The sequence below is a fragment of the Pygocentrus nattereri genome, chromosome 8 (genome assembly GCF_015220715.1).
Source record: "Pygocentrus nattereri isolate fPygNat1 chromosome 8, fPygNat1.pri, whole genome shotgun sequence".
In the NCBI taxonomy this organism is placed as follows: domain Eukaryota; kingdom Metazoa; phylum Chordata; class Actinopteri; order Characiformes; family Serrasalmidae; genus Pygocentrus; species Pygocentrus nattereri.
In genome coordinates this window covers 37,924,039-37,948,959 of record NC_051218.1, presented here as the reverse complement: position 1 = coordinate 37,948,959, position 24,921 = coordinate 37,924,039, and the positions used below count along the sequence as shown (strand labels likewise).

At 39.9% G+C, this 24,921-nt stretch overlaps 1 protein-coding gene across 3 annotated transcripts in view; it reads right to left on the bottom strand.

Moving 5' to 3' along the window:
- The window catches only part of LOC108424192 (A disintegrin and metalloproteinase with thrombospondin motifs 2-like), a 267,657-nt gene that overhangs the window by 17,668 nt on the left and 225,068 nt on the right, over nucleotides 1–24,921 (bottom strand). For 2 of the 3 annotated variants that reach the window (XM_037540729.1, XM_017692033.2), the window contains exons 6-16: nucleotides 19,218–19,374; nucleotides 18,381–18,486; nucleotides 17,700–17,843; nucleotides 14,948–15,080; nucleotides 8,089–8,202; nucleotides 7,083–7,228; nucleotides 5,345–5,520; nucleotides 1,836–1,969; nucleotides 1,625–1,745; nucleotides 538–618; nucleotides 226–389 (exon numbers count right to left, since the gene is read on the bottom strand). In XM_037540729.1, coding sequence (XP_037396626.1) covers nucleotides 226–389; nucleotides 538–618; nucleotides 1,625–1,745; nucleotides 1,836–1,969; nucleotides 5,345–5,520; nucleotides 7,083–7,228; nucleotides 8,089–8,202; nucleotides 14,948–15,080; nucleotides 17,700–17,843; nucleotides 18,381–18,486; nucleotides 19,218–19,374 — 1,476 coding nt within the window. Of the gene's footprint in view, nucleotides 1–225; nucleotides 390–537; nucleotides 619–1,624; nucleotides 1,746–1,835; nucleotides 1,970–5,344; nucleotides 5,521–7,082; nucleotides 7,229–8,088; nucleotides 8,203–13,209; nucleotides 13,240–14,947; nucleotides 15,081–17,699; nucleotides 17,844–18,380; nucleotides 18,487–19,217; nucleotides 19,375–24,921 lie in introns of all 3 variants that reach the window. The other variant, XM_017692032.2, reaches the window with a different exon arrangement.

Sequence of the window (24,921 nt, the reverse complement as noted above, 5' to 3'; positions counted from 1 at the left end):
ATAAAAACACATATACACATAGCCACACATACTCTAACAGCAGTTCACCACAACACCACATGTGTAATATAAATGTGCAGGGGGGGCCCAACACCACACAAGGGTTAAGTTTGTTAACTTTAAATCAACAAAACATGTCATTTGCCTGGGGATGTTTAGACTGTTGCATACAACTGTATGTGTTTTATATGTGTGTTATAGGTGCATTTGTATGTTTGTGTTTACCATGATAACAACATCATTTTTCAGTGGACCGCTGGTCTGAATGGTGTCCTTATTGTTCTTGTTCTCATACTCCCACTCCAGCCCTTTCTCGATGATGGTGCGCGTCTCTGGGTAATCTCCATGGGAATTCAGGAAGAAATCACCGGTAGCTTTGTTCTTCACAGCTACACAAGTGAGAAGTAGTAGCACTCTTAGAAACACAGGCTAAGGGAGAATAAATTCTGCACATAACGTTCTACTCAGTCCATTTCTGTCATTTTTCTGGCAGAAAAAAAAAATATATATATAGACCTATATCCTTATAGGTCTTACCCAAAATGTGAGTTGTCCCATTCAGTTCCTGGATGAGAAGATGCCTCGCCCCTCTAGGAACTTCTAGAACTTTAATAACACCTAAAGGCCAAGCAGAAGAGAATAGTGTATCAGCATCAAAGTCTACAAAAGCAGAGCATCTTAGAATGACTTTACAATGATCCCTTGTAAAGGGACCACTGGGCCAAAAAGTTCCATACTGTGAGTGATTGGGGTTTCAGCACATTAGCTGTAAAATGGGCATAAACGTTTCTAAGAGAAAAAAAATTAATTCATTATAGAAATATAAGAGATGATGTAGTCATCAAAGTTTGCTATATAAATAAAATAGTCAAAGAGATCAATTATTAATGGCATTCAGTTTTCTTAATGTCATTTATAAATTTTCCTAAATTTGATTAACTGCAATTAAACAAAAAAAAAAAATGTGATTAACCCTTTTGTCGCCATATGAGGCTAAAGCAGAGAGCTAATTGCAGTGTTACAGTGATCTGGTTGTGTGTTTGTGCTGTATTTCTGGGTTGTGGGATGTTAGAGCTGGCTTCTCTCACTCTGGCTAGTGATGGCAGGTTCCTCTGAGTGTTCTGGTGTGTGAATCATGTCACTATTTAACCCTTTGATTATAATATGAAGGCTAAAAGCAGGGATGTAATATAACAGTAGCGAGTGGGGTGTGTGTGATTTTGGAGCTGGGTTGCTGGCTGATGGACTGTCACAGGTGGATGAAATCACTGGATGGTGAGGGCAGAGGCTGATGAGTGCTCTGATCTGTGAATCATGGGACTATTTTTAACCCTTTGTTGGAATATGAAGCCTAACAAACAGGGCAATAATATCAAGATTATGGGTGATTTTCCAAGCTGAATTACTCATTGAATTACATCACAGCTCGATGGTGTCGTGCTAGCTACTTTGGGTTGAGTCTGCTGAATGGTCTGATATGTGTACCATATCTGTAGCTTAAACCATTCTAAAGTTATGAAGGCTAGAAGTTGATTGAGGGATTGGTTCATTTAGGTTAATCACAGCCCTAAAATGAAATAGTGATGATATTAGTTCAGTATTTAACTTTAAAGAAGGAACATACCCTTCTTATCAGAGAAGGTGAAGTTGAACTTGTGGGTCTTGCACTTGCTGCCATCCCCTCCACACACACCACATTTATCCTCCTGAAGCCCTGAGCCCACCACATTATCACAGCCTACTTTCTGAAGAGAGAGGAACACTATCAGCAAAAGGCAAAGCACACAGTTAATGACATAAGGCAGTCACACACCCACACATGCCAACAAACTCACCTCACATTCCCCATACACACACACACTATAGGGGTCTTTGTATGAACAGCGGATGCCTGGTTCCACCAGCTCCTGCATGTTCACCACAACTCGGGTCTCTTTGGACTTGCAGTATAAGCTGCAGCGCTGTTTAGCTAAAAGAAAGAAAGAGAAAACAATTAGCTAGAGAACATATGGAAAACATGCAAGGAACATGCTAAGGAACAACAGATGATTTTGCAGTTTACTGGTATGTGTTGTACTGTACCAGTTAAAGTTCAGACACAGAAGAGTTTTCTTGGTTTTACTATTTTAGATTGTATAATAACAAAATCACAAATCAACATATATACAACCACATTTTCAAAACAGAGTGGACAGTGAGGCTCCGTGAGGGTCCATGGGCATCCTGACCACTGAAGAACAGGGCAAAAGAGGGCTAACAAAGTATGCAGAGAAACAGATGGACTACAGTCTGTAATTGCAGAACTTCAAAGGGCACCTACATAGTAAATGGAGTTGATAAAATGGACAATGAGTGTTGAAACATAATGTTATGGTCATAATGTTATGCCTGTTTGGTGTATATGCCAATTTTGAATTTGGTGCCAGTAACACGTTTCAGAAAAGTTGGGACAAAGGCAACAAAAGACTGCCAAAGTTGTGTAACACATCAAGTGTAACATCTCACAACTAATTAGGTTAACCGGGAACACGTCAGTAACATGACTGGGTATAAAAAGAGCATGTCAGAGAGGCCAAGTCTTTTTGAAGTAACGATGGGGGTGGTTCATCACTCTGTGAAAGACTGCATGGGCAAACAGTGTAACAATTCAATGATTCCCAATGAAAAATACCAAATAACTTAGGGATTTCATCATTTACAATACATAATATAGTCAAAAGATCTCTAAATTATATTGTTAAAAGAATGTATGCAAGGGACAAGCCTAACAACCAATACTGGATGGCCATGATCTTCAGACCCTCAGGCAGCACTGCATTAAAAAAAGATACAATTCTGTAGTGGAAATCATTGTATAGGCTCAAAAAAACTTTCAAAAAACACTATATGTGAATACACTTCATCACTGCTCATCAAAAAAGAAGCCATATATAAAGAGGATCCAAAACACCGCCACCTTCTCTGGGCTTAACTCGTTTCAGATGAACTGAGGTGAAGTGGAAAAGAGTCCTGTGGTGCAACAAAATTTTAAAAGTCTTTTTTGATTTAATGGACGCTAGGTCCTCCAGGCTAAAAAGAAGAGGGACCCATCCAGCTTGTTAAAGGTGCTCATTTCAAAAGCCAGCATTGATGTTGGTATGGGGTGCATTTGTGCACATGGCAAAGGTTTGGAGTAACATATGCTTCTTCTTCAGAGAAGGTCTTATTCATTTTAGCAATACAATGCCAAACTACATTCTATACATGTACTTGTCACCTACTGAAAATATCTGGTGCATTATGAAACAAGAAATATGATAAAGGGGGCACCAAACTCTTGAGCAGCCAAAATCCTATCTCAAGCAAGAATGGGAAAGATTTCACTTTTAAAACTGAAATTGCAGTGTGTAATTATAACTGATAACTTGTTGGCTGTAATTTATGTGTGTAGACACTCATGCTGGGCACTTTCATTCTTTTAGACTCACTGAAATGCAGCATAGTGGTTAATACCACTGCTCCACACACCAGATGCTGGAGGTTTTAACCCAAAGGCAGACCTTAAGATGCTAAAAGAAGCCCAAAATTTCATCACAGGATCTAATGTAGCTGTTGTTACTGTTGATGCCAAAGGACATGCTTCTACCATTAGAAAGAGACTGCACAATTTGACCTACATGGAAAGTGTGCCAGGAAGAAATGTTTACTGTCTAAAAGGTGCATCAGGGTAAGTCTGCTAATGAATATCTAGGCTATGACCAAGACTTCTGGAACAATGTGCTATGGACAGATCAAACATAGAGTTGTTTGGCCACAGTGACAGGAGCCATGTTTGGCAAAAACCAAAGGCAAGTTTGGTTCAAAAGAACCTCATACCAACTGTGAAGTACAGTGGTGGAAGTCTTATGGTTAGGGAATGCTTTGTGAGCTCATGGTCTGTCCAACTAGCAATCACAGAAAAAACTATGAAGTCTCTTTTATACCAGACAGTGCTTGTGGAGAATAAGAAGCCATCTGTTAAAGGGGTCAAGCTGAAGAAGTGAAGTTGAAGAAGTGTACCTTCCAACAGAATAATGATCCCAGATACTATTCAATTCACCAAAAATGGCTCACAAAAAGAAATGGAAGCTTGTAGAATGTCCTAGTCAAAGTCCAGGTCTGAATCCCAGGGGGATTTAAATTAAGCTTTACATGTAAGAAACCCCTCAAACATTGCACGGTTTAAATAATTCTGCATGCAGCAAGTGGGCAAAAGTTTCTTCCAGTAGATGTCAGAAACTGATCACAAAGTTAAATGAAACACTTACATAAAGTTGTTTCTGCCAAAGGGGGCAAAAACAGTTACTGAGGCAAGGGGTGTACTTACTTTTTCAAAAGAAAAAAAGACGTCTCAGCTATTTTTTTGGATAAATGGATCCCAAGTCAGTTTTCTTTTAAATTCCAGATACAATGAATCACCCCCACCTTTTGGTATTATATCTTACATCTGTTGAGCCCACGAGCTGTCAGCATGTCTAGAGGTCAGGAAGTAAAAATCCCTCTCTTTGCTAGCAGTAGAGCAGGAACATTCACTTCTAAAATCCAGTGACTCTTTCCAGATGTTTTGATCCGACACGTTCTGCTGTTTCCAGTTGGCTTCAAGTCTGTACTACTCAAAAGTCCCTGGTTAGCTAAGCTCCAAGCTGGCTCTGTCTGCTGCGGTCGTAGGATCTGGGCTAATGGCCGAGCACCCAAAGACTCTTTGGAGAATACATATGCTATATGCACAGCTTGTTCAATGAGGTCATGCATGCAGAGGAAGTGGATGTAGGGAAAAAAATGAGAGATTGAAGCTAGCAGCTCAAGTGTCATCATATTTTCATCTCTTCACACAGTATAATTCACAGCAGCTGTCTGGTGTAGATGACACGGTTTGAGGAACAGATTCAGACAGATAGAAATGGCACCAGTCAAATTAGATCCAAATCAAGCTCAGAGGAGAGCAAGAAAAACACACACTATACACAGTACAGGTTCAAGGTTAATGTTGCTGTGTCTGTACTGCAGGACTTTTGGTGTCAATACTGTGGTGTCTGGCGTCTGTAGCGTCTGTATTGTGATGTAGTGTCTGTACTCTGCTGCATGGTGTCTGCAGTGTCTGTACTGCACTATATGGTGTCCGTAGTGTCTGTACTGCACTGTATGCTGTCTGTAGTGTGTGTACTGCACTGTATAATGCCTATATAATGTCGGCATTGCACTGTAAGGTGTATGTGGCATCTGGACTGTGCTATTTGGTGTTTAGACTATACTGTACAATTACTTTACTGTTTGTGCTGTAACGTATGCTGTCTATGGTTTTTAGTGTCTGTTGTCAGTTACTCACGATCAGGGTGTTCATAAGGCAGCCAGTGGTGTCTGGAGTTGTGGTATTCAAATTTGCTGTCCATCATGCTGCACTGCTCAGCTCTGTAGTCCTTATAAGGGTCCTCACAGTCTTGAGTGTTACACATCCGGAACTGGTAGTTGGAGCCAGTACAAGTGCGTCCCCCATTAGCAGGGCTACAGATGACAGATGAAAGAATGGAAAAGAGAACTGTTCGAATTTGGACAGTAAAAAGCCAAGCAAAGACACATGATCATTGGTAAGGACATATGTGGAATCATGCAGTGAACAAAATGTGGTAAACAAAACAAATTCCCTTTCAAATCATTCATAATACCACCTCTTTGCCCTGATGCATCATTTCACATTTTGTCAATTGAAAAAAAAGAAGATAAATGTTTTTCTTTGGACAGCAGTATTTGGATTTGGACAGAGCTTTTTCAGGCCTTCAGTCTTCTCATGAAAACCTGGAATGTTTTTCCAGAAGGACTGAAAAACTCCAGATATTACAGCTAATACTGTCCAAATAAAAACCATTTATCTCCATTTTTTTTATTTTTCCATATCACTTGAGTGCAGCAGCTGCCATTCCCATTATGGGGAAATTTAATAAGGAATAGATCAACAGAAATGCTACAAAGCTGCTTGAAATAAAATCTCTTTACATCAACTTCCATTGAAAGTGAATGCCTTTTTTTTTTTGCCCTCTCCTGGAAAGTTATCATTTTGGAGATACTTGTTTTTCTTTGGAAGGTGACAATATGCTAAGACATTGTTGGCTGCTTAAAAAATACTTGTTAGCTCACATTTGAAAAAAAAAAAAAGTAATGTAAAACTTTTTAGAAGAATAAACCATACAAAGGAATCTTTACTATAATTCCAAGCATTTGAACATATATGTTTAAGTCCATCCATCCATCCATTTTCTAAGCCGCTTCTCCGTCAGGGTCGCGGGGGGTGCTGGAGCCTATCCCAGCAGTCTTCGGGCGGAAGGCAGGATACACCCTGGGCAGGTCGCCAGTCCATCGCAGGGCAGACAGAGAGACACAGACAGTCACTCACACCTAGGGGCAGTTTAGCATGTCCAATTGGCCTGACTGCATGTCTTTGGACTGTGGGAGGAAACCGGAGAACCCGGAGGAAACCCACGCAGACACGGGGAGAACATGCAAATTCCACACAGAGAGGACCCCGGTCACCCGGCCGGGGAATCGAACCCAGGCCCTCCTCGCTGTGAGGCGACAGCGCTACCCACCACGCCACTGTGCCGCCCTATGTTTAAGTCAACATGCAAAATTATGAGAAATACACTCATTCAGCAGTGTCTAAACATTTGACTGAGGCTGTAAATAATAAAGGGGCAGCACAATGACACAGTGGGTAGCACTGTTGTCTCACAGCAAGAAGGGCCTGGGTTTGATTCCCTGGCTGAGTGACCAGGGTCCTTTATGTGTGGAGTGTGTCCCCGTGGTTGCGCGGGTTTCCTCCCACAGTCCAAAGATGTGCAGCCAGGTCATTTGGACTAAATTGCCCCTAGGTGTGAATGTGTGCCCTGTGTCTGTCTGTCTGCCATGTGATGGACAGGCGACCTGTCCAGGGTGTATAATGCCTTCCGCCTGATGTCAGCTGGGATAGGCTCCAGCTCCCTCAGTGACCCAGAAGGAGAAGCAGCTTAGAAGGTGTGTGTGTGTGTGTGTGTGTATAATAAAGGGTGTATGAGAAGCATGCACACACATACTGTGGATTGTCACAAGAGCGAGTGCGAAACTGAATGCCTCTTCCACAGGGCCGAGAGCAGGCGCCGAACTCGCTCCACATACCCCAGTTCCCGTCCTGCTTTATGATGTCTGGGGTCAGCCACACACAGTGCCCTTTGAAACAGTGCTGAGAGACACACAGGCAAGAGTAAATTATTAAAAAGTAAAAATTTCTCTTGAAAGTTTTGAGTAACATTTCATTTTACCTTTTTAATTTTAAAATACAGTAAGTGAGTACTGTGCAAGTCTGAGAGCATCCTTTCAGTTCTTTCATATCCAGTTAAACCTTAATATAAAGTGAGTACAAATATGAGTTTGTTCAAAAATTCTTAAAAGATGGGTTTAACAACCATGAAAGTCCAGGCAGGTCACCAAAACTTTCAGCATCAGATAAATAGCACATACTGATTGTTCTGTAAAGCTGCTTTGTGAAAACACCTGTTGTAAAAAGCGCTATATAAATAAATTTTGCTTGCTTGCTTGCTAAAGCTTCCATCTTTGAGAGAGAGGAGGAAATCAAGCTGCTTCCACTGTGAGAAGACTCACGCTATGGGTCTGAAAGAATGCGTAGCTGTCAAGGAGCCGTTACTGAAAGAAGGACACAGACAAAAACGGACATCTGAACTGATGATTAAGGTCATTTCAGCAGGGAGTGTTTACATGTGTAACTGACATTACAATAAACAGAAAATGCAACCGACTTCTAAGACTAAAATTTCTAGGTGTGAAAAAATATCCCTGCACATTTCTGCACAAGTCTCCTGAAAAAAACAGAAGCTGAAAAATTTGCCACATTGGAGTTGTGAGGCTGTTTTCTGTTAAATCTACATTTTCCTGTTGCTGAAAAATGACCAACCTGTACTTAACGGCTGGTGTGACTAGAAATTCAATAGATGAAAGCTCAGTCTCTCAGTTTTGTACAGCACTGTAGCCTCAGAGATTTAGTTAACATAAAAGAGCAATTTCCAAACACGGCTGTGTCAGCACCTTGCCATCCCCACACATCGTGCCATCAATGGGGGGTCCTTTCTTGGTCTTGCAGAAGAAGGGGTTGTCAGGGTGAGCGCACCAGAGCTGCTTACATGGGTCATAGGTGCGGTACTGAGGGAGAGATGCAGAGGCCAGTTCATTCACACAGACTCTTTACTTAGTCCTTCACAACACAAGGCACGGTGGCCACTGACATCACTTCACAAGAATCCACTTCAGATAAAGGAGTCTGAGTGGACACAGCAAAGGAGAAATACACTGTTTTATACAGAGACAGAGCAACAAATACATATCAAGACAGTAACACTTTGTTTAAAGGAATAGTTCAGTGAAAAAACTGAATTAAAACAGAAGTTTTCCTCTTAAACCAAGTGAAGTCAATCAGCCAAGACGGATTTGGGGTCTGACGTTTGTTTCTTTTGTTTTGCACTGGAACTACAAGGCTAATTTAGTGAAGCAGTAAAGGAAGTTTATACCCCACAATTTAGCATCATGCTAACTGCACTACACTTGCCTTAAACTGTCTGGTTGCTAAGTAATCATAAATAATCTTGCATATGTGGTTTCTGACATTGTAGGCATACAAATTGACAATATTCATGCTTCATGATGTCTTATGCAATGCACTTTTGTACTTATTGTGAACCAAACATGTTTTGGCTGACTATATTTGCAGTAGGGATGTAAATGATTAATCTATTGACCGTTAACAACAAATAAAGTTTTTTTTATCAAAACTGTCAATTAAAAAAACAAACAAAACATTGTTTTTATTCTTTTCCATCTGTTCCTATTTGAATAGACAAGTTTATCATGCAAGTTGAGGAATGTTGAGGAATGTTGCGTATGAGGATGCAACAGGCAGCGGGTCCTGCTAGATTCACTCAAAAAAAAAAAAAAAAAAAATATATATATATATATATATATATCAATCACTATATGAACTTAATTAAATTAATGTAATGTAAGTCGAACATTAAATTAATAAAATTTCCAGTTAAGTTAGTTTTCATCATTGAAATGTTGATTCATTTTTGTCCATTTTACCTAAACCAGTCACTTAATGACAGCGCAGTTCATTTATTTATTATCAAGATATTTTTAGTTTGTAAGTCAAAATGGGTGATTTGTTTGTGGGGGTGAAAAATGCAAAAATATAGTTTTAAAAAAGTGGATTTCAGAAGCTGTTTTCAAGAGGACAATACCAGTACTATGGCAGTGTATCATATTGGAAGCAAAGATCTGCAAGCGATACTGCATTCATGTTCTCTGAGAGAAAGAGTTATCAAAATGACACGAGTGAGTAAAATTGTAGATGTCTGTTTTAACTTGCCCTAACAATTAGAATTTGAATGTGTACAGTGGTGGGCTACTGAGTGTTCAGTTCATCAGTTTAAACCGGGTTCTTATGTAGGGTGGGCTTAATACAGTTCTGGGCTGTTTACTTCACATTGATGCCTGGCCCCACCTATCACTGCAGTACAGGGGACACATTTTAATATTCTGATGCATTAATCCAGGAATCAGCTGATGTGTGCATCCATAGGCATGCATATGGGTCATTCTCCATTTGGAGTGGGAATTTAGGAGAATACATTTTTAAAAATGTAAATAATCTTAATATGTCCTTTTACATCTATCATCATATATGCAAAAGAAGAGTTCAATTCCAAACATGTTTTACATTTTACACGACTAGCATTATCTGAATATGGTGTAACCCCAGTGAATGTGACATTCTGGATTCTGTAAATTGGCTGACTCATTTTAAATTGCGCAACTATTTAAAATCAGTAATAAAAATGATATTTGGCATTATTTTGACAAAATTTGAATTACCCAGCCAATAAAGCACATAACACCGCTGACACATAAAAGTGTGCAAGCGTGGACTCACATGCCTTGAGATGCTTCTTCCCTGATGATCCTCGACCCTAAGAAGCAGTTTAATAGAGCTGAATATACTATGTTAAAATGTAAAATAAGAGTCCTGATAACGCCAGCGACCAAAATCACTGTGACAAATTATTTTTTAAATAAAACACATATTTTTCAAATGTTGTATAATGCTCATGATATGAAAAGTAAACAATAATCTGTTGTATATAAATTCCTAAGTTAAACTTCTTAAAAATGTTGTTCGACTTTATGATGAGCTGTTTTACAGATGCAGAGTGACTATGAAACTGAATGAAAAAAGAAAAATCAGAGAATCATAGGGGAAAAGTATTGAATCTTAGGTCAACTGTGTAAATGTACATACTGATTTTTGGAACTATGCCTAAAATTCTAAGCATTTTTAAGCCCTGCAAATTTGTGCTATGGTTTCCCACTCCAAATGGGGAATGACCCATATATGAAGTATTTTACGATGTGGCTCAGATTTCAGAGCTGAAACTATGCTTCTCATAATTGATATTTTGATAGGTCCTTGATTTTATGCTTTCTAGGGACGATTAAACCCTTTCACAGCCAGGGCCCATCAGTGGGCCCAAAGACCAGCTCAGTCAGTTTGTACCAAAGTCCCTTTAGTTGCTGAATAATAAGCCTTAGCATGTAATAGAGATTTAGAGGGGTTAATTGTTATCGGGCATTGTTTTTTGAAGAATTTGCCAAAATTTGCATCTCTAACTTGGACTAAGAGGCAACTTATGGAAATTTTGATTTTCCGCTGATCTATTCCCTTAGGCAATCTGTTACAATACCATTACAACGTTGCAATAACAAGTCAGGTCAAACAAGTGAAAATATTTAGTGCCAAGCCAACCGTCTTAAGACTTTACGTACAATGATTTTGAAAAATTTTAAGGTACACTGAGGATGAATAAAGGTACCTACTAGAGAAAAGCTATATTGTCATTTTATGTCATTCTCATAACAGCATTATAACAGTAAACGTTAAAGAGTTACTGTCCAAGATACCAGTATAAACATATGGAGGACAATTTTAATCCCAGGAGGCCATTTCATGCAAACCAAAGCATAACGATGAAGAAGATAAAACAACACTTTCAGTCATGGAGGTTCTGATACAGCTTTTGACCAAACACAACAGTCAGCTTACAAAATGCTGGATAGCGATGACACATGACCGCCATTTAGGATCAAAACGAGAAAGAGAGAGCAAAAAATAAATACATGAAAACAGACTAACCTAGCCTATATGAGCACACTACTGCCCTCAACCACTCTAAAGTGTTGGACTTTGTATTCTAGCCAGAAAAAGTCAACTGTCCTTTTTGACACTCCTCAACTTTGTGCTGAGTGCTTTGCTCTACCTGGTGTATACTTTACAAGCCATTAATCTCTAATGCTAGCTGTGCTACAGATCTGATGGGCTAACTGGATGATTATATGTGATTAGTGTGGTGTATTCTGTAGTATTACAGTCATTAGCATCTTTTAAGGTGTTGGAGAGATGGTGTATAGAAGCTACAACCCTTCAAACTGACCTAGCCATGCTCTTCACACAAAGGTGCTGGTCAAGTTTTATAGAACACTGGCAAAAATCCCTTTCAACCTTATTATGGCATAAACCTCAGTTTTACTTTCAAAATTAAGATTAAGAGACCCTTATTAGTCCCACAATGGGGAAATTTCACCTCCGCATTTAACCCATCTGTGAAGTGAAACACCACACACACTAGGGGGCAGTGAGCACACTTGCCCGGAGCGGTGGGCAGCCCAATCCGCAGCACCCAGGGGTTAGGTGTCTTGCTCAAGGACACCCCAGTCATGTGCTGTCAGCTCTGGGGATCGAACCGGCGACCTTCCGGTCACAAGGCTGGTTCCCTAACCTCCAGCCCATGACTGCCCCTAAATACCTACTGTATATTTAGAAAGAGTTATTTTTATTCAAATGATATTTATTTCATATGTTTGTGTTTATTTCATATGTTTCATATGTATTATGTTTAAGATCACACTGTTCAGAAACACAGGGTGGAGCTTTTGTTGTGTAACATTTTTAGTCTTCTGCTTGATTATTCTAAGCAGAAAGTTCACTGGCTTCATCTGATTTAACTCTGCTAACTAGCTAAGCTAACATCATAAACATACATACTTAGATGCTGTGTTGTCTGTTGTTCTCTATCTGAGGCGATACCATCCAAAACACAGTAAGAAGGACGATACTAAATTGGGCGTCCTATTCAAGTTTTCTCGTTCCACCCTTAATTGTGCTGCAGTCACATTCTGGTGCCAGAGGCTGTACCATTTAAGGTGGAACGGGAAAATTCAAACAAGAGGCTGGCAAATAAGAAGCTAACATGAATCTATTATGAATATTTACACGGATTAAGGAATGCTACAACTTACCGAGCTACAAAGCTTTAACCATCATTGTAAATTAATAACTACTACATAGAGTTAAGACCCCTGAATAGACTATTAAATGAAATAAGCTTAATGTAAAACCAGAGGAAAAACAATCACATCAACTGGTTCACCAATCACACGATCATATTTACACATAAACATCTACAGTTAGATGAAGCCTGAACTTAAAAACACTCAGTATTTAAGCTGTTACTGCCCTCACTATTAGGAACAGTGTTGTTTTAGAGAGACCCATTATGTATTTCAATGAAATGTATTCTGCTTTGTTTCATTTTGTGTGTGTTAGTCCTACTTTTGGGATATGAATATGTAGTTGCTTCATTGGACCAGGTGTGTACAGCCACCTACTATTCAGGTGATGTGGTGCTTGCTCATGAGCTTTTCCAAAAAGTGTATCAGTCAGTCACTCAGTCAGTCAGTGACCCTGTCGGCTGGACCATAAAAACTTCATACTAAAATATCAATAGACTGAACTGGATTTTTGTGCCTGGACTTCTGTAAAACTTGTCCAATCTTGTAAAAGTACCAATGAAAGAACATAGTTGTGTGGGCGGAGCATGGATAGGTCCATAATAAAAAGGATTCCTGGTGACCACATGAGACTCATGTGCGATAAACAAGAGGGGGTACTATTAGGGGAATGTAAACACCCTGCGGCAAACATGTTTGCAATGTGAAAATGAAGTCAAAACAAACAAACAAACGAACAAAACATGAAATGATCACTTGGAATGATAAAAGAAAGAAGTGGCCACGAGGCTATTAGGTGGGTTACCTTACCTGGGCTCCTGATGACCCCACCTTTTGCAGCTAAAGGAATGGTTTGACAAGAGAGTAAAGTACAGTCCATGCAGAAGTACTTAGTTGGAATGTCATGCTTTCAGAGCCTCAGAACACTCATCTGCTCTATCAGAAATTATCCGCTCAAACTGAGGTTTAGGGTCATTTTGGAACTGTAACCATCTGGACTTGATTATGTTGGGCTGCTTGTCTGAATGATTAAGGCTAAAATATTTGCACATGTTTTCCATCTAGAGGGCCAGACACAAAATCATCTGGCTTTTGACACCAAATGGCTAAAGTAATGCTGGACGACTGTACAATAATAGTATTAAATCTTAAAGGTCTAGACTTACTGTCATTTTATTATATATTTACCCACTGTATTAATTTCAATGTGATTATATAAGCTTGTAATGATTTAAATGATGTAGTGACTTACATTTATATCTGCATATACACTAATCAGCCATAACTTAAAAAGCACCTCCTTGTTTCTACACTCATTGTCCTTTTGATTAGCTCCACTGACCATATAGGTGCATTGTGTGGTTCTACAATTACAGATTGTAGTCCATCTGTTTCTGCATACTTTGTTAACCTGTTCTTCAATGGTCAGGACCCCCATGGACCCTCACAGAGCAGGTACTATTTGGCTGATGGACCATTCTCAGCACTGCAGTGACACTGACATGGTGGTGGCATGTTAGTGTGTGTTGCACTGGTCTGAGTAGATCAGATACAGCAGTGCTGCTGGAGTTTTTAAACACCTCAGTGTCGCTGCTGGACTGAGAATAGTCCACCAGTCAAAAATATCCAGCCAACAGCGTCCTGTGGGCAGCGTCCTTTGACCACTGATGAAGGACTAGAGGATGACCAACACAAACTGTGCAGCAGCAGATGAGCAATCTTCTCTGACTTTATATCTACAAGGTGGACCATCAAGCTGGAGTGTCTAATAGAGTGGACAGTGAGTGGACAAAGTGTTTAAAAACTCCAGCAGCACTACTGTGTCTGATCACTCGCACCAGTGCAACGCACACAAACGCACCAAAACCCCATCAGTGTCACTGCAGTGCTGAGAATGACTCACCACCCAATAAATACCTGCCCTATGGGGGGGGGGGGGTCCTGACCATTGAAGAACAGGTTAACAAAGTATGCAGAAACAGATGGACTACAGTCTGTAATTGTAGAACCACACAATGCACCTATATGATAAGCAGAGATGATGAGTGCAGATACAAGGATGTGTTTTTAATGCTATGGCTGATGTCAGTGTATATGCATTTATGTTTACATCTGAATCTAACACAACTAACAATGATTAGAAAGTTGTACTGTATTACATTATATTTTGTCTGTACTTGATTTTGTCATTGCTTTGTCACTGTCATTAATGTCTTGTTTTTGACATCTTAATCAAAAAGGGAAGGTGTATCTTAAAGGCACAGCATTAGTGATCTCAAATCTCATATCATCACTAATGGTCGAAACGGCCGGACACACGTTTAATGCATTGGTAGTGGTAGCATGTATAACGTCGCAGCGGGATCATTCTTCATCATTCTCTGATGAACCCGATGACTGACTCAGAATGAAGAAAGCTATTATGAGCAGATGGCCACAGTGTGGTTATACATGCTTATAGCAATCTTATGATGCCATATGACCACTCCATAATGCATCGTTGCGAGTTGGGGGAGCTGTGACACTGTGTGGATGGTGGGCCACTCACCGCTGTACACATCATGTATCCTGTGCCGAAGTCGAAACGACACTGTTCATTCATGGAGTAGTGCAGGCCAGGCAGCTGAGGGAGCTCCTCCCACGTGTGCTCAAACGGGTCGTCCCGCAGACAGTCGTAGGAGCTGCACAGGCAGAGAAGAGTAAAAGTCTCATTTTTCAATCAATTATTACTGCCAATACTGCATTATTGAGACCTCAGTTTCATTATTTGATATTTGTAATTCACAACAATAATGAAGCAAAGAAATAACAAGAAGCTTGATTTATATTCTGCAGAGAAAAAAACGTTGGGCACCCACTGGTCAAATGGCATGTTTTGCTGATTGTCTTAATGAAAATAAGTACACGAATTGTTATAAATCGCTGCTATCGGACCAAAACTTTGTATATCTATGTTTGTCGTTTTTCAGTTTTTGACATACTTTATATTGTATGTAAATTTCAAGATGAATAGACCAATAGAAGGGCCAGAATTACTTGGAAAATGTCTGGTTCCATTGACTTACATTTGGAGGTTTTGGTCCAGCAGCAGCGAAATGCTGCTGTATGTTGCACTGCATTGCAGTGCAAAAGCCTTCAGGATGTCTACACTGGAAACTAGCTACACATCATATTTGTGTAAAACATTTTAATGCAAAATCAGTAACTGACCACAGATTTATAAAGAAACTGTTATTACTGGCTGCACCTTCAGTCAGTCTAGCAATTTCCATCAATTTTTTGTCAATATATATAATTTTGTCAAAAAAAAAAACAAACTGTCATGCAGTTCTTGTAATTAAACCATTAAAATAAATTACTATTTAAACATTTTGCTTCTGAAAAAAGCATTACATAAACACCAGCGTCACGATTGGCCCCTGCCAGACCTGTCCATGTGCTCGTGTTGTGTTTACTTCCCAGTCCTGTCCATGTGCTTGTGTTGTGTTTACTTCCCAGTCCTGTCCATGTGCTTTGTTTTGGTTTTTAGTCCTGCCTTCTTGTTTCGTGACTCCACCCCTGATTGTCTCCACCTGTCCCTCGTTTACCCTCATGTATTTAAGCCCTGTGTTTTCCCCTGTCTGGTTGCTGGTCTTTGTTTGATATGTTTGATGCGTTGGATGTTTTGCTTGTTTTTTTCTGTGTTTTGTTATGTATTAGGATTTCTGTGTTCCTTGTCATGTCTGTCCCGCCTGCTCTTCGTATTGGCTACCTGAACCTGGACTGTATCGACCACGACCCTGGATTTCCCCCGAATAAATCTTGCTTTTCTCCGCATATGCGTCCACCTCCTCATCGCTCTGAGTTACAATCAGTATCAAAGCATCACACTTAATGGGCTACTTCACAAATACACAGACTGCTTTAAAACTACCAAAATCACCGATTTCAGGAAATCCCAAAGGTTTTGTGTAAGCTGATCGTTTACTTGTATGTTAGTGTAAAACACAGTAATGGTAAATATAACAAAGACTTCTAAATGCATCCAAAACAACTTTCAGCTTGAGGATAAGACACAATAACACCCACGTTAACTTAAGAACAAGTTAAAAATGAGAGAAATAACAGCTAAATAACAGACACCAACAGAACTGCAAAGGATGCTGGGTTACTTCACCTTCTCTTCTAAGGAACACAAAAAAGGAAGAAGCTGTCAAACACACTATATATTTACTTTGGTTTGCCTGTCAACCATCTATTACATTTTCTTTACTCCAGTTCATGAAGTGAGGTCTGAACCAACTGTGGTGGTGGGTATGAGCAAGCTGTAGCTTAAGCAAGTGTTTATGTGCATTAAGTTGCAAAGCATGCATGTCTGTTTATATGCTTGTGTTTGTCTCGCTCGCTGTAAGTAGCAGTCTAGCCCCTCTTGGCTGCAGAGCAAGCGGCGTGGGTGCCTGTGTGTGTGTGTGTGGCCGTGTTTCTTCTGGGGACCAAATGTTCCCACTATGATGAGAAACACTCCAAATAAAAACAGGAAAATTGTTGAAGGGTTGGCTGGTCGCCATTTCACTGTTTTTAATACCAAAACCGCAGATATTTTTTATTTATTAGTTGGAAAAAGGAAAAGAGGCCAAAATTGATGTTCTGGGTGCTGATGTGAAGGTTAGGATTGGCGGTCACACTTTATTTGGATGGAAGCACGGTAGATGCTTTGTAACTGCTCAGTATATCTTTCAACTAAATATCTATTGAATAAAACAGAACTTAAAGTTCAGTATGAAAGATTTTATTAAACCTATTCCTAACCCTAAACCTAATCTTAACCTTCACCTCAAGGCAAAACCTACACCTATTCCTAACCCTAACCAGAACCATACTGTTGTTGATAATCAACTGAATATCACCAGAAAGTTTGTTAGCGATTTATGCATCTGTAGAAGATCTACAGGGTAGTAAGAAGTTTCAGACAGTGATGATGCATACCGCTGCTGTTGGAACAAAACCTCATCTTTCCAAAATGGTAACTTCACAGGGGAAGGAAAAAACTACTTGACTTTTAATGCAAGCCAATGGAACCAGAATGTTTTCCAAGTCATTTGGGTCTTTTTTTTTTTTGGTCAGTTCATCATGAAACTTGTAAATAATGTAAAGGCATTTTCAAATTATGTCAAAAATGATAAAAATGGACATACAATGGACATATTATTGTGTGTGTGTGTGTGTGTGTGTGTGTGTGATCTGCATAATTTATGACATTATTATGTCTCGACATCCCATTGTATTAAGTGTGTGGGTGCGTGTAAGTGCAGGTAACTCACTGTAAGTAGCGTCCGAGCTCCTGCTGACTGCAGCGCGACCAGTGAAAGCGGTGGAATGCGGCCTGCACCAGCGGAGCCATAATACTGCCCATCTGCACCTCATCACCACAACGATTCCCCTGACCATCATGCTCCATCCCCAACCTACAAAACACACAAAACACACATGCTAGGAACATGTGGAGCACTACTTTTACTAAAGCAGAGAGCAGAAAAGATGAACAATAACAAAGTCACTTCTCTTTAATAGTGTGACTGACTCATTGTGACTGACTCATTCGCCTGTATTGTTAATTCCAAAGACCTAATATACCCCTGGCATGCTATGTCAGAAAAGCACGAGTGAGTAAATCTGTTTATAACAAACCCAAATGAAAAATGTTTTATGCTTTAATTCTCTGAAAAAAGGATAAACTACGTTTTCACTCCGCTGTGCGCTTGTTTTCAATTATGTTCGGTGAAAAATACTTTTCTTTAGCGTTCCCTGCACCGTTGCCAATCCCTGATGAAAACAGAGAGCCGCTGTCTGGAAGCTGGCCAAGGGTAATGCACTCCTCACAATATACACCTCACAATGTACCCCTGAGACCCAGTACTATGTTACTGCACACACTGCATTTATAGCATTGATATGAATTTATGGAACATGCCCACAAAGCCAATATACACACAGGTACTCACACATGGCCGGTCTCGTGGGCCACTACGAAGGCAGAGGAGAATCCATCCTCATGGTTCAGGGTGCAACTTCTTACTGGGTGGCACATGCCCGTCACAGGAGCATAACCTAGAAGCAAACAAGACCACTTGGCTTAACTCAGGAGTTTTGAAGTGTTTGCTCACAGCCAAAAACAGTCCATACAGTCTACACATAGAAACAAAGCAGCAAAAGCAGCCTATTTTGAGCTCATCATGGTTGTGAGATCACTACCATGAGCCAAGTATAATTTAAGGCCCATTTTAATTTTGAAGTAATGCACAGTCTTTGCTTTTTCTGACTGTCAGAAAGCAAAAGGATGATTGTAGCATTCAAAAGCATCTGAAAGGAGTGACTTAAGTGCATTTTACTTCATTCTTAAAAGCCACATTTACTTAATAAATTAATTTACACTTATTGTAGTACAGAAACACTGAAAACTTCACTATCCAGCCCGTCCAGCCCACATATGGAGAGTAAGTAGCTAAACAGCTCATTTTAATTCATTGCTGAATCACTGAAGTCATGATGTCTTGATTCATGATACCAATCGGTCAATTATGCCATTAAATCCTCATAGCAATGTTCCATCACCAAGAGTACAGGGTGTTAATACCCCTCATTTCAGAAGAACTGTTGGATGAGGACGAGTCTACAGACTATTGTACATACAGCATATATGGTGAATGAGCTTGGCTCCTGTCATAGTGTTAATATCATCTGTATCGGTAGTGTTTCTGTTGGTTTTACAGTTGAATTCAGAGCCACAGTGTCCAGTGACAGGTAGTACAGTTGGCCTATGCCTGTTTTGTGTGTTGTACCCTGCATCCCTGTGGGCCCAAACTCCTGCCGGGTGAGGAAGATGGCATGGTCGTGGTATTCCTTGTCATTGGTGTCCTTCCTCTGCTGTTCAAACGCCCAGCGGCACACATTCTCCAGACTCTGAGAGGGGTTCCCCAACTCAATCAGGCTCACAGACTGCAATCAGACCACACAGAATACATACTGCCTTGAGAAATAATGACCTAATTTCCCCTCCTCATCCTAAATGAACATGATCAGCCATGGTGTGCTTTCTGTCTGAAGTGCGCTTCTTTAGTTTTCATGCGGAGGACGACACGTCCTGATTAACAACACTTTCGTGGAAAAACATGCACCAGTAAAATACAGTTTAAGGGCTGCAGATGTGAATGACGCACAGCCAGAACATCAGCAGTAAAGCTGTGACAGTAATATTCTGGTATTTGAGTGTAAAAAAAACTTAAAATCCATCGGAAAAGTCTGTACACTCACCCAGCTACTAAGACTCTAAAGGAGACTCAACACGTCCCGCACAGTTACATCAACCACACACTGCACTACATTATTCTACATAACGAGGCCTAAGAGACACAACTGAAGCTCAATAAAACAGCTGTGCCGTTTTATGATCTACTTGAAATATGATCTACTTGAGTCTGAACCAACAAAACAAAGCAAAACAAACAAAAAAAAAAACAACAATTCAAAACAGCCAATAACATCATAGTTTTATCGGGATCTGCGTTGCTCAGCGAATGCAAAACCCATCGTCATCTTAGATCTCCAGCAAGAAACATTTAAAGGAGACCAAGCACTATAACTTCATCAACATTTTTTTAATGCTACAATCAGATCCAACATAATAAATATGATCTGTTTTATGGCACTGCAATAACTGCCAAAAAAAAAAAAACATTACTCTCCACTCTTCAAGCTGACTTTAGAGACTTCTGTCTCTTTGGACAGAAGGAGATCTGGCTCTTCTTCCATTTTCATCTCAAATTCTAGACATTACTTTTGTAAACATCGTCTGAAGCGTGGTAAGAGCGTCTAAAATGCATGAACGTAAAACATCGGGAAGGAATGTCTTCCACTTCTGCTATGACGTGTCCATGAGAGTACCAGAAACAGGTGATCCTTTCCAGATGCGTGTCCTGAAACTGCCCCTTTCTCCCTTTCTACTTTCCACTGAGTTCATGAACTTGGAGCATGAACAAAAATGCAGTGATCTCTACCAGCCAGTAGAGGGAGACTTTGTTGTGTCGCTGAGTTGCGAGGAGGAAGCCAGCAGAAGCAGGGAACGCAGAGCTGACCAATCTGTCCTGCTAAACATCACTCAGAGACAAACAGGTTCTCGCTTGCTAGAGAAGCACATGACTACTGGCTTATTTAATATTTCGATGCTAAAGAGGAGGTCTTGCAGTGTGTCACTGTGTCTGCCATAAAAACATATACTTAGTGAAAAGTTGTCAAAGATAAATTATGGGAATCTTCTCTCACTGATCCTGAAGCGATATTCATTTGCAGTGCTGAGCAGCTGGTTGGTTGCCTTCTCCTCTTATAGGAATAGTCCAGTAAATGTTCCCTTTACCCCAAATGGAGTCAGTAAACAAAGGTATGAACATAATGAAGAGGTGGAAACATGTAAACACAGCTAAAAACAGCAGTAGGAATAGCCACGTTGAAGTCTTCTGTCCATTTTCATAGACAAATCTATACTACTCTAAATATTTGGAGATCATTTCAGTTCAGTAAGTAAGCAAGTAAGTGTACAAATATCTTTGGAATTGAATGTGTGCTGAGCTTTACATTAAAAGGAATAAAATGAACTAAATCAACTGAAGCCATAGAAAAATAGGTAACACTTTCTTTACAGTGCCTTAATTTCAAGGTATTAACTTCTGTGAGGTGCCAACTCCAAAGCACTGGATCATGATTTGGGTAGCATGATGATAAGTTCCAAGACAGTTTAACTAAATGTGTAGTTTAGTTAAGCTGTCCTGGAACTTGTCATCGTAATGCACTAAAATGACCAACAGTTTGGGAGATTAAGAGTAAGAGAGGCTATAATCTACAAAGTGCTGTATAGCTATTTTGGTAGACAGTCTAAAGCTGGGCCTACACCAGACAACATTTAGAATCCTACACTCTCTGGGGCAGTCCCCCTCTTGTCACTGGGGTGGTACCCTCAAGCGTTCAACTCAGTACCTTTAGTCAGGGAACATAATTGTAGCATAATCCATTGAAATTATATTTTCTAAGCTGTACTGACTCCACACAGCCTGTCTCACCTTCAGTCCTTGTATTTTATTGTTTTAAAACATTTGATTATCAAAAGATTCAAATGCATATTTTTCTCCTGGAAAAACTTCAGGACCCTAAACCCACTCTTGTACCTTTGAGGGAGCATAAGCACGCATTGTTTGTACATTGATGAATATGAATATAACATATACCTGCACAGATATTACCTTTATTATATGTTAAACGTGTTTGAAAATATCAGCAAGCCTCTGGTTGCTTTAGAGCTCAGTCGGAAGGTTTAAGATTAATTCATTTCCTCTCTCACACTACCAGATCATCCACTCCATCAGTCGCTTCCAATCGAGATCCCAACCTGGAAAATCACTTCATACTGTGGACATTTGTCAGAAGGGGCACAAAGGGTTAAATTCAGGCTAAAAATCTGGCCCAGTTTGATAAACTACAGCGGACTGGCTAATAGTCTCTAGATATTAAGCTGATAAAGGACATAGCAAAATATCTCATGAATATTTGTAGAAGCAATGTGGTTAATACAGTCTCACGCTAAATTTCAATCTAAAGTTGTATGTTTAAGTTGTAACTAAACTGGAAACACCTCCATCTGCAAGGTTGTGTGGTGTAAAATGATGGCAAAAGCATAAAGAGTTTTCTAAAATACAAACTCAATTGGAAAAATGTTGGGAGGGTAGGTAAAATGCTAAAAACAAAAAACAGATAGCAGTGATTATTATATTCTGTTTGACCTAAATGTAATTGAAAGACAATCAAAACAGAACTTTTTTGTGTTTTACCATTTATCTTTACCTTTTTTTGTTTGTAAATATATGCTCAATCCAAATTTGATGACTGTAAGCCATTCCAAAAAAGTTGGGGCAGGAGCATATTTACCACTTTGTTACATCACCTACTCTTTTAACAACACTTAATAATGGTTTGGAGACTCAAGACAAAAGTTTGTTTTGAAAGCTTCATTTTTTGCTATACTTCTGTTATAAAAGTCCAGCTGTGCAACTGAATGGCTACATTGTTGTGTTTTACACGTTTTCAATGGAAGACAGGTCTGGACTGCATACAGGCTAATCTAGCATTAACACACTGATTACGCAGCCATGCAGAGCATGGCTTAGCATTATCATGTTGAAGTAAGCATGGACATTACCTGAAAAAGGCATTCAGCATTTATGGCACCTTCACAGATGCGCAAGTTACCCACACACACACACACAGACTGGCTTTTGAACTTTATGCTGGTAACACTCTTCTTTGGCCTGAAGATCATGACAGTCAAAAATAATATTAAGGATCTACTCATCACACCACATTTTTCTAAAGCACCGCAATTTATTGCAATTGCTTACATGTTTTAAAACTGCTAATTTTTTGCTGATGCAAGTCTGGCAAAGTTCCAAGCCTCAAGTCATCCTTGCTTTTCAACCAGGCCTTTCCTGGTTGGTCCTTTTTTATGTATGCATAATTACATTGCCTGTTTAGTTTATTTTTTGAACATTTCACAATGTTACTAGTCTTAAAGACCTCAAGGGTTTTTGGAACATGCTGTAGGTATTCATTTCAGAATAAACATATGTTTACAAAAAACAATGGCATTGATCAAGTAAAACATTACATATAAATGTAATAGCAGTTTTATGGGTGTATTACATAATAGAACAACATTTTACACAACCACAAAGTTGCATCAATCACAACAATTCAAGTGCAACTTATGTAATCACCTTTTAAAAGTAAACTGTTTTAAATGATATGCAATCAATTTGTTGCAGGTACATTTATAAAATGATTATAATGTATATCTACATTTTTAAAGACTCAAATTTTAATGATACACAGATCTGTAGAATAATGACTGAGAAAGCTGTATATTATTAAGAATGATTTATAAGAAAATAAAATTAGGTCTTTAACTACCTCTTACTGTCTCTGTATCTCTGCTAATCTACGGTCTGTCAAATATGTGCGCTCTCTTCTGCTCACTGACTCGTTGTAGGGTGTGTCAAATCTCTATCTATCTCACTCTTTCTTTCTCTCTTTTTCTCTCTCGCTCTCCTCCTCTCTCTAGATGTGCAGGAGAAGCCGCGATGCCGAAAACTTGTTGGAGGTGTGTGGGGTCACTCAGTTGATCAGTGTGTGCCGCTGCCAGCGGCGATGGTTGCCACAGTAATTGGGGATGATGGACAACCTGCTGGCAAGGCAGGCTAGGCTGCATGTTGATTGGGGCTGAGGCAGCGAGGGACGAGAGTGGGTGTGGACAGGAGAGAGAGCGAGAGAGAGAGAGAGAGAGAGAGAGAGAGAGAGAGGGAGAGAGAGAGGGAGAGAAAGGGGAGAAAGATATATGTGACTGGGTGTGCCATTAGAATAAGAAAAATTGGACTGAGGCAGTGAAAAAGAAAGAAAACGACTGAAAGGAACAGAGAAAGGGGAGAGGGGGAAAAGGAGAAGATGAGAGAACAGAGAGAGAAAGATATACAGAAAGAATGCCAGAGAGAGAGAAAGAGAGACAGAGAGGGAGAGAGAGAAAACAGAGAGCTAGACAAATCGAAAGAACGAGATTTGGCTGGTAGGTAAATGTGGGACAGTTTGTGTTATTCTGTTTAATCCAGACATGGCCAGAGGGATGCTTGCTCCAAATCAGTCCAGGAGACGCCATCTGCCCCAGCTCTCTGCTGACCCATCCACTTCCGAACAATCACCACAACTCCAAAACAATCACTGCCGAGGCCTACAGAAGTATCCCATCAAATGTCTGGCACTGCAGGATGGCCACATGAGGGTAATCTGTCTCAGGCAGTGAGAGTTTACAGCAAGACAAGCTCACGCTGAGATCACTATCATGTCAATTCAGTCATCTCTGTTTACTTTTATGGGCAGCCCAATGTAAGAAAGTAGACTATAGTGCTACTGTAAGAAAATTTGATGTCTTCAAAAACTAGGGTCGTTTGGAAATGGTGCAAAAATACCAGGACCACTTCCAACTGAGACCTGCAAGTGACTTCTTCAGTACACTCAGCAACATTATAAAGGAAGATACTGGTCACTGGTTAAATTATGAATAGGAAAGGTTGTAATGCTTAATATGGTCTCTGTTTGTGAAGAAAGTGTTGCTCCTCAGGAAAAGGAACCAATCAGCTTGCTGGTTACAGCACTATTGGGGAAAATCCCCCTTGTTGTTGAGATCTGCACAAGTACAGCTGCTAGAACAACCGTTTCTGTGCACAGAACTCTACATATTATTCATTTTTTGTTAGGTTTTATTAGTGAACGTACAGAACATCCATCCATCCATTTTCTAAGGCCGCTTCTCCGTCAGGGTCGCGGGGGGGTGCTGGAGCCTATCCCAGCAGTCTTCGGGCAGAAGGCAGGATACACCCTGAACAGGTCGCCAGTCCATCGCAGGACAACGTACAGAACAGTAATTTGACATTTTGAGTATTTTGGTCTATT